The sequence below is a fragment of the Mytilus californianus genome, unplaced genomic scaffold (assembly GCF_021869535.1).
Source record: "Mytilus californianus isolate M0D057914Y unplaced genomic scaffold, xbMytCali1.0.p SCAF_12, whole genome shotgun sequence".
Lineage (NCBI taxonomy): Eukaryota > Metazoa > Mollusca > Bivalvia > Mytilida > Mytilidae > Mytilus > Mytilus californianus.
In genome coordinates, this window is record NW_026262604.1 from 35219715 (window position 1) to 35229730 (window position 10016).

General features: G+C 33.2%; 1 protein-coding gene across 1 annotated transcript; it reads right to left on the reverse strand.

Moving 5' to 3' along the window:
• Positions 1-1910: 1910 nt before the first annotated feature.
• Positions 1911-7220, reverse strand: LOC127722415 (uncharacterized). Its single transcript, XM_052229286.1, has 4 exons — positions 7175-7220; positions 3744-4165; positions 2859-3080; positions 1911-2147 (listed from the first exon to the last, which is right to left on the reverse strand). The coding sequence occupies exons 1-4, from the start codon at positions 7218-7220 to the stop codon at positions 1911-1913; spliced, it is 927 nt and encodes a 308-aa protein (XP_052085246.1).
• Positions 7221-10016: the final 2796 nt, after the last annotated feature.

Genomic DNA, 10016 nt, shown 5'->3' on the forward strand with positions numbered 1-10016 from the left:
CACTGATGACTAGCGGCGAAATAAAACCCAACGGATCAAAATAGTTGGAAGTATGCCTCTACGGGTGATTGGTTTTTCATCATCATTGACACAAAAGATAAACATGTCTATCTGTAAATTCCACGACAAACCTAAACTATGTTGAACAGGCAAAGTATCTGAGCACAAATCTAAATCTTTAAACTCTTTTCCTAAGTCATCTAAAGGAAAAGCTTTCATCACATCGATATCGTTTGAAATGATTTTGTGTAATCGTATATTACCATTATCCTTTAGAGCTTTTTGTGTTCTTTTCATAAGGTCTATACATCATCCTTGTCTGCAAATGAGATCAGACCATCATCTACGTAAAAATAATTCGTAACAAAGGAACGTACATCAGTGTCAGCTTCTGAAACAGCTTCACGTAAGCCATATGTCGCTACAGCAGGTGAAGGGGTGTTGCCAAAAACATGTGCTGTCATGCGGTATTCAATCAACGGTTTTGTAAAGTCATTGTTCTCATACCAAAAGAAACGAAAATAATCTCGATGGAATTCATCAACATGAAATTGATAAAACATTTGTTCAACGTCACCTGTTATTGCAATTCTATTCTTTCTAAAACGCATAAGCACTCCAACAAGGTTATTAGTCAGGTCCGGTCCGGACATTAGAATACTATTAAGAGATACTCCTTCATACAGTGCTGACGAGTCGAAAACTCCACGTATTTGATGTGGTTTTTTAGGGTGGTACACCCCAAAAAGAGGAAGATACCAGCATTCTCCTGGAATTTCTTCAGGTGCCACTTCAGTTGAACCACTACTAATCACTTTAGACATAAAGGTAACAAAGTGTTCAAGCTTTTTAGAGTTCTTTCGCAAACTTAAGTCTAAAATCTGAGCTCTTTTCCAGGCTTGATAACGATTGTTAGGCATTTGTGGTTTCGGTTGTATAAATGGCAAAGGAGCCGACCAAAGACCATTCTCGTCTTTACGAAAGTGACGTTGCATTAATTCTAGAAACTGTCTGTCCTGAACCGAACGACCTAATTTGTTGTCTGCCGGTGTACGAAGAAAAATGTGATCTTCAACATCGTTAACCTTGATATTTAAATCACACAAAGGGAACGTTGTGTGTCGTCAAACAATACATAAATCTTAAAAAACTAGAACATAAGGTCAAACATTATACTTGAAACCATAGTTTAATATTGCATCAATTTGTTACATCACTGTATAGTTTTCATCATTTAATAAACTCACAATATAAGAATACACATTTCAGTGATACTACGTTACCGTTTTCATGTTATGAATATGGGGTTCGTGTTGCTTAGTCTTTTGTTTACTATGTTATCTTTTGTACTATTATTTGTCTGTTTGTCTCTTTATTTTTTAGCCATTGAGTTGTCAGTTTATTTTCGATCTATGAGTTTGACTGTCCCTTTGGTATCTTTCGCCCCTCTTTTATGAATAGCATTGCATCTTTGTCGAATACTGACACGATTGGCCAATTGGTTAATACATGTCAATAGTTAATAAAATTGAGAATGGAAATGGGGAATGTGTCAAAGAGACAACAACCCGACCATAGAGCAGACAACAGCCGAATGCCACCAATGGGTCTTCAATGCAGCGAGAAACTCCCGCACCCGGAGGCGTCCTTCAACTGGCCCCTAAACAAATATGTATACTATTCAGTGATAATGGACGTCATACTAATCTCCAAATTATACACAAGAAACTAAAAATATAAAATAATGTACTCAACTTGGCTGTATATTCTAATAAAGTGTGGTTTTTGATGTACAGTTTCTAAGAAATATAACTTTGTCTAAATATAAAATAATATTCTAAACTTGGCTGTATATTATAAATTCTAATCAATTGTTGGGTTTTTGATGTTCAGTCTTGTATATGATATTATTAGTCCATTGTCACTGATGATATGGTGTTGTTTCCTGAAACAACAATCCTAGCATTGAAGGGAATCATCCCATCAATAACTGCTTCTGCCTCCTCTTCATCACCAACCAATTCGTTCAGAGCATGACGAGGGCATTTATAGTTTGTGTACACCTCATCTTGTTTGCACACAAGAATTATGTCATCCTCTTCCTTGCAGAACCCATCTATGACCACCTTGTGTTGTTCTGACACAAACTGTAAAATAAAACATTTGGAATACAATATAACATTAACGTGACTGATAATTTGTTTGTAAAGCTTTTATTCCACATCTTGTTATATGGTTGTTTGAGGTATGTTAATTTTTCATAGATTATTTCATATGTGATTGCTTTGAAAACAAACAGCAAAACAAATTTAACTGGTCAGATAGTTATGATCAACACGAGACAAACTATTACAGACATTCTGATGAGGGTTCTAAAGCTATGGTTTTTAACTATGGGAACACACGTGTGGTTTATGATTGTAGCTTCAGGATATGCTGCAAATCAATGTTAACCAAGTGAATTTTAATAGCAATACTGTAACTTTTGCATGTTTTTTCTTGATATTTTGAAGTATCATTTTTAATTGTTTATCTAGCTTACCATTTGTTTACTAACAAACGTAAAAGTTAATGCTTTTTTAATTCTATAAGACTGTAAATATTAAAGGATAACTTTCACTTATTGTACTTCAGAATGTTATATGATTTTCTGATGTGATACAATGTACTAGTTATGTTTCAATTTCATATAATTGATTGTGTCTTGGACCTGTCAAATTCATTGAATTTTGGATTGCTGTCCTGGTAATTCAATTATAGTCATGTTATATTATTAAGCGACTGATTTGTTATGGAACAGTAACATTATTAATGGTCTGTGGAGTTAAAGATTACATGTACAGTAATCAAAGACATACCTCAAGTGTACTTTGAGGGCTGGTTTGTAAGCTGGTCTGTCCTTTATGGATATTTAGCTTCAGGAAAGTTATTTTGACAGTTTTCCCAACTTCTATTGAACTTTCTGCCAGTTGTCTCCACATACTAATTTTAACCTCCCTAGTACTGTCCTGCAGATATAATTGTTTTAGCTTGATGGTTTTTTTGGTTCTTAACGTTACTCTTTCTAATACAGCATCCACCTTAAAATATTAATCATTGATTACATACTCTGGACCAACAAAATCAGTATCTTCTATACTGTGGATTCATTTATTTTCGTTGGTACCAATGTTCGTGAATATTTAATTTCGTGGTTTTGCCAACGTCTGCATACACGCCTATAGAACATTTGTTATTCGTCGAACATTTAATTGCATGATTCACTAGTACCCACGAAAGCCACGAAAATTGGTATCCAACGAATAATAATGAATCCACAGTATTCAAAAATGATGGTTACTGTATATGTCTTATTTCATTTATCAATTAGAATTAAGAAAACTTTAATTAGCAACATCAATGTATTCTTGCAAAATCATTATCATCGAAGGTCTATACTTCTAAAACCACCCTTGATTCTGCAGGGTGAAGTAATGAGATGAAATTGACAGTAATTATGTGGATTTAGCTGAAACATTATCATATCGGTTAGTAAGTTGACAGGAAGTGTGTACTGCGAACGATGGTGTCTTCTGCATGCTTGTTTGAATTTATGTAACTTTAATTATTTGTGTTAACTTCCTCTGTGTGGATTGGAAATCATTAGGCATTTTATCTGTTTATCAAGTTCAATAAGGTTCTAACTGGACAGTTTTGATGTACAGGAATTTTTTTTTCTAATCACGTGGAAACTACTAAATTACATGTCTCTCTGATACACGTGTATATGCTGTTGTTTTCTTGGCTTTCTCAATAGAAACAACTGCTGGTGGAGGTGGTGGTCTGGATAGTTCAGCAGATTGGCTCCGGTGGATCAGGGCAATGTCTCCAACTCCACTAGTAACATTTACTTCAGTTGCTGACGTTATAATGATCGTATTGTTCCGGAAGATGTAGTTTCTGATCATGACACAGCAGTTTTCTTTGATGGTTGTTAATTTGCTACTGTCAAAGCACTGCCCTTTTATTGCACCATTCTGGTCTGCGAAACCCATTGTTGTGGCAGACTTCTTCTGACCGTCTCTGATGTATGTGTTGGTTGTACCAACACTTACTGTCTGTACCCTAATTGGTACTCTGTAGTATTGGATGACGGTTCTTTTTACTTTGAAATTGTTAACATCTTCTGAAAAAGCAGAAATTTGTTTGTTATTAAAACAATTCAAAATTTAGAGGATTATTACCTAATAAAAAGTACAATATAAACATATATAACAAGTTGAACAGACCTGTAAGAAATACTGGCTAGTCACTAACACTAACATTTAATAGCAAAATAGATGAACAGTTAAATTGTTACAGATATTTGACATTCAGTAATCTGTAAATTTGAGAAAAGTGACTTCAATTTACAAAAAACAATAACATGAAACTAAAAGTAGACGTGTACGAGTTGGTCAAATGTTTAGACTTCTTTTTAATGCCCATGATTCCTTATGGGAAAGCAGGTCTCATAATGCCAAAGGTAAGATGATTGAGGACTTTGTCTCTCAAGAAGGATATACCAACTGCAAGTATACTATTAAACATGTTTTAATAAATTGTATTGACTTCGCTGATATTCGTAGGAAGCATTTCAATGTCAATAATATGTATGATTTATTAAATAGTTTTCCAATTACAAATATTGTTTCATTCTTAAAAGAAGTTGAAATATATTATAAAATATAAAAATGTTGTATACATTTAAAACGATTTTAATTTTTATCACGTTATCTAAGTATTGATTTTTATTTGTAAATAACTAATTCCCTTTAGTCTAGAATTTTAGTTTATTGAAGGACCTTTTGTCTGATTTTAAAAATATACCTTAAATTGTAAAAATATTTGAATTAGCTCTCGCCGCGATATAGCCTTTTTGTGCTTATGCGGCGTAAAGCAAACAATAATCAATCAATCAATCAATCCCTGATCGACCGGAAAGATCAGACGATTTTATTTCTGATGAACCAGTAAGATCAGAGAGATGGAGATACTCTAATTTGTGAAATTTCAGTATATTCCTTGACTGCACATACAATTAGTGAAAGGTTTATCTAAATTAGGTTTAATTTCATGTAATTTATTATCATCTTTTTTACTTTTTTTTTGGAATAGCAAGGTTGAAAAATAAATGCAACGAGAAATAATTTTAAATGTCATACTACAAAATACATTCGACTAAATTTTTAGCAGGTAGAAGCCGCTGCATATAAAAAAATGTGTCGAGTGATAATAATAGATAAGTTATTCTTCTATAAGTACAATACTTGATGAGAGTCTTGTTATGAAGACTTTTTCAATATGATCAAGTAAAATACTGTGTTTTTTTTTTATCGGGTTTGGATTGTTATCTCGTAGTTCAGTATTTTTGTGAATTTACTTTTTTTTGTGAATAAATCTATTAAGGGACCTCGTATGTAAAAATTGATTTACATAACGCAAAGAAAGTGTGTCATTATTTTGCATTGGTTGTCTAAAATTAACATCGAACAATACCAATCTCTACCATTCTTTTGAATATGTCGAATCAAATCCATATATATGGCTAAATCCTTTGCTTGGGTGAGTGGGGTTAAACTTCCGGAGTACGTGTTAAAAATGCTAAAAACATTTGTCCAACTTCCAATGCTAACAATCCTTTTTCCAGATGTCAGGCCCATCCTCTTATTTTGATTGATTGATTGTTGTTTGCTTTACGCCGCATTAGCACAGAAAGGCTATATCGCGGCGAGAGCTAATTCGAATATTATAACAATTTAAGGTCTATTTTTAAAATCAGACAAAAGGTCTTTCAATAAACTAAAATTCTAGACTAAAGCAAATTGAATATTTACAAATAAAAACCAACACTAAGATAACGTGATAAAAATCGTTTTAAATATAACAACATTTTTTATATAATTTATAATATATTCCAATTTCTTTTAAGAATGAAACAATATTTGTAAATGGATCATTATTAAATAAATCATACATATTATTGACATTGAAATGCTTCTTCCGAATATCAGCAAAGTCAATACAATTAATTAAAACATGTTTAATAGTATACTTGCAGTTGCAAGGTACACATTGTGGTTCATCTTCATTTTTTAAAAGATACTCGTGTGTCACTCTAGTATGACCAATTCGGCATCTAGAAATAACACACTGATCTTTTCTGCACATTAAATTATTAAAAGGTTTACCTAAGTTAGGTTTAATTTCATGTAATTTGTTACCATCTCTCCTACTCCATTCATTTTTCAAAATATTAAAAACATATTCTCTAATATTAGATTTAAAATCGGTATATGGTATATCACAGTTAGATAAAGTGTCACCCAGGGCATTCTTTGCCTCAAGGTCTACAGCTGTGTTTCCATGGATTCCAACATGACTCGGCACCCATAGAAATATTATTTCTTTAAGAAGAATGTTTAAATTCCTCATTACATATAAAAGTTTAAGAATTGTTGGGTTTTTAATTTTAGTATTTTGTATAGCTTGTAAGCATGAAAGTGAATCAGAACATATAATAAATTTGGATTTATCTGAAGAAGCAATAAATTTCAAATCCAAAATTATTGCTTCTGCTTCAGCAGTAAAGATGGATGCAGCAGATGGCAAACGGAGAGTTGCAGCTCTGTTTCTGAAGACAGCAGCAGATGCAACTCTGTCACCATCTTTTGATCCATCAGTATAGACAGTTGAAAAATCTGAATAATTGGCTTTAATTTCAGCATAGTGTTGGTGAATTAAAAGAGGATTTGTTTCATTTTTATTGTGTTTACGGAGATCAAATATCATTTTTGGTTTTGGAAGTTCCCATGGAGGACATTTGCAAGTTTCAACTTGAGCAACAGATTTTAAATCAAAAGTAGCTAAATGTGGTTTTAAACGTATACCTAACGGAGGAATTTTGTTTTCATGTTTTGCAAAAATATCTTCATAAATTTGATTAAAAACACAGCTGTAGGCAGGATTATCTGAATAGGCTTTTAGTTTGACAGCATATTGAAGTCCAAGCTTCAAACGTCTGTCAAAAAGTGAATGCTCATCAGCCTCTACATACAGACTATCAACTAGTGAGGTTTTAAAGGCACCAAGACTGTCATTTGTATTAATTTTTTCTAATTAGAATACTTATAGGTTAAATACTATAAGTATTTACCTCTGGCAGGAATATTTTTAGCACTAAATTCTGCTCCTCTCTGCATGTTTGCTTTAGTAGCTCTTCCAAAATACTATGAACCTACAATATGAAATGTATGTTTTAATTTAAAAATCATGCATGACCTCTCTCGAGAATTTAGTCTCGAACATGGGTGACAAGTGGTCAGCTAGAGCATGTTCTCTTAGGTAACTGGTGATGACAGGGCACTCTGGTACTGGACAGGCCACATCCCTGTCACTCACCCGCAGAGTTATATAAACGTAAAATAAATCGATTAACAGTACATGACTCGTATAAATAATCCAAAAAGGAATGATAAATCAATTCAAGTAGTACTGTATGTAAGTAATGTTAATTTGCAAGGCTGAATCACATACCCGATATTTTGGTTACCTGGATCTGTGCAAAATTATTAGACATTTCATGTTTTGTCACTATTGGCTTTATTAATGATAAGTAAAATCACAAATATACTGAACTCCGAGGAAAATTCATAACGGAAAGTACGTAATCAAATGGCAAAATCAAATGCTCAAACACATCGAACGAATGGATAACAACTGTCATATTCCTGACATGGTACAGGCATTTTCTTGAGTAGAAAATTGTGGATTGAACCTGGTTTTACAGCAAGCTAAACCTATCACCTGTATGACAGTCGCATCAAATTCAATTATATTGACAACAATGCGTGAACAAAACAAACAGACACAATAGGTTAAAATGTCAAAAATACAGCAGTCAACATTGTGTTATAATCTAATCACTAAAAAAACTAACAAATAGGTAACAAAGAAGTACAAAATGGCACATAGACCAAGCATATTACCTAAAATTGAAGACAAGAATACACAAATTTACCATAGTACCACAATGACGGGATGTAAAAAAAGAGAGCCACGTCATACATGTAACAAAGAAACATAAAAAAGCATATAGACAAAGCACATAGCAAAAATAAAAGACTAGCGACAAACATGTTTTACAATAGTACAATAACGTGATGTATAAGTACAGAGCCACGCTATATGTATCGTAGTAACACCAAAACGCATATAGACAAAGCAGATTAGCAAAAATGAGACGAGAATATCATAAATAATGATGACAGGACTTACAAGTTCAACCAGTATCTTAATCACAATATAAAACACTCAAATATTTAACAAAGAAGCTCAAAAAGTACATACATACTATAATTAACAACCTCATTCATTGCTTTCTTATTTTATGAATTTTATTTATGTATGTTAAATAGTAAACCATTATTACTGAAAGTTGAATGTTCGATAAACATGATGAAAGGATAGGAATCGATTTGGCATTTTTTCATTTTAAAAATAAATCAACTGAACAAATTAAGTACTTCTCAAAAACATAAATCGTTTGATAAAAGAAAATGTTTGAATTTAAAAGCTAGGAGTGGTGTGACACAACATCTGTATAAATCTAAACATGAAAATCTTGAACATTAATCTTTGTAACAAGCAAGCATGGACAGCCATTTGAATCATAAATATCACAGATCACGAGTAATAAATATCACAGATCATGCAGATCTTTGAACACGAACCCAAATCTAGATCCTCCCTGTGGCAGTATGTCAGGGGGTCTGAAACCTTTACTAATTCCTTCTTTAATGTTATGTACTTTTCATTTTCAAGTGACCACAGTTGTTTCTTTTGCTTGTAATACTGTACCCAAAATACACTTTCTCTATTATGGCTATCTCAAAATTAAACACAAAATATTTATTAACATCGAATGTCACCAATCATACTACTGATCAACTATCATTATTATTCCACTTTTATAAATATTGACATTGGAATTAATATTTAATTGGTTGAGACTATTTTATGTGACATTGTAAAAAAACTTCATATGTTTAAAGACGCAAAGCAGAACAGAAAACTTTAAAACAACTGCTTGGTATTATTTGAAGTATTACTAGAACAAATTAATTCATTAAGTTTGAAAATATTAATCACTTACCACTGCTGGCTGCAATTGGATGATGTTGACTCTATTTGTGGCGACTTTGGTAGGGTTGGTTGTCTAAACTGGGGTAATGGTGATGAATCTGGAAGTGTTGGTGGTGAATCTAGATGTGTTGGTGGTGATGACTCTGGCTGTGATGATGGCGTCCTTGTTATTTCTCATTTTAAAAATCAATATCTATCAATGGGATTATTTCATCATTCTGAAATCATTTGACAGTAATGCTAATGAGAAAGACCATGTGTTGCACTGCATATTCAATTTCCCAATACAAAAGTATTATATAATATACAACGTACCGTTGAACAAATAACAAAATACTGAAAAATAAAATTTTCGGTTTGGTGAATAATTTGAGTATACCTGATCTTAAAATCACTAAATTCTTCTCCAATGTAGATGTCAACAATGTACAGCTTTTCAATGATTTTGACCCCCAAGGGTGACTGGGGAATAGAAGTATGGTCACCATTGGTCTTCCTCCGACCGGCAGTAAAACCCGTGCTAAAGTGGGGCGTCCGTTTGGCTGTGCAGGATGTACAAATTTGCAGCCACGTCCGGTCAGAATGGGGACGTTAAATCCGATGCCTCGTGTAAAGAGAGTGCCACGCTCTTTGCACGTTAAGAACCCTTGCAACAACTCTTTGAGGGGTCCGAAGGTGACCTGTTGCAAGGCTAAATTTCTGTCCCTATCCAATATACCCTCATTTCCCGTGGCAGTCTAAATTTCTCCGACCTTAATCCCGGACGCCCCTATTACAGAACCTACCTATTGTATTTATTGTGAACTTGTTCTCTTCCTGAATATGCATGAAATATTTGCCACTGGACGTTAAGC

Bases quoted from the DNA above. Each gene is read 5' to 3' on its own strand.
- LOC127722415 (XM_052229286.1), bottom strand. From the start codon at position 7,220: ATGCAGAGAGGAGCAGAATTTAGTGCTAAAAATATTCCTGCCAGAG. The intron at 4,166-7,174 runs GTAAATACTTAT...CTGCTTTTTCAG, and splicing joins TAAAAATATTCCTGCCAGAG to AAGATGTTAACAATTTCAAA. The intron at 2,148-2,858 runs GTATGTCTTTGA...TTTATTTTACAG, and splicing joins GCCCTCAAAGTACACTTGAG to TTTGTGTCAGAACAACACAA.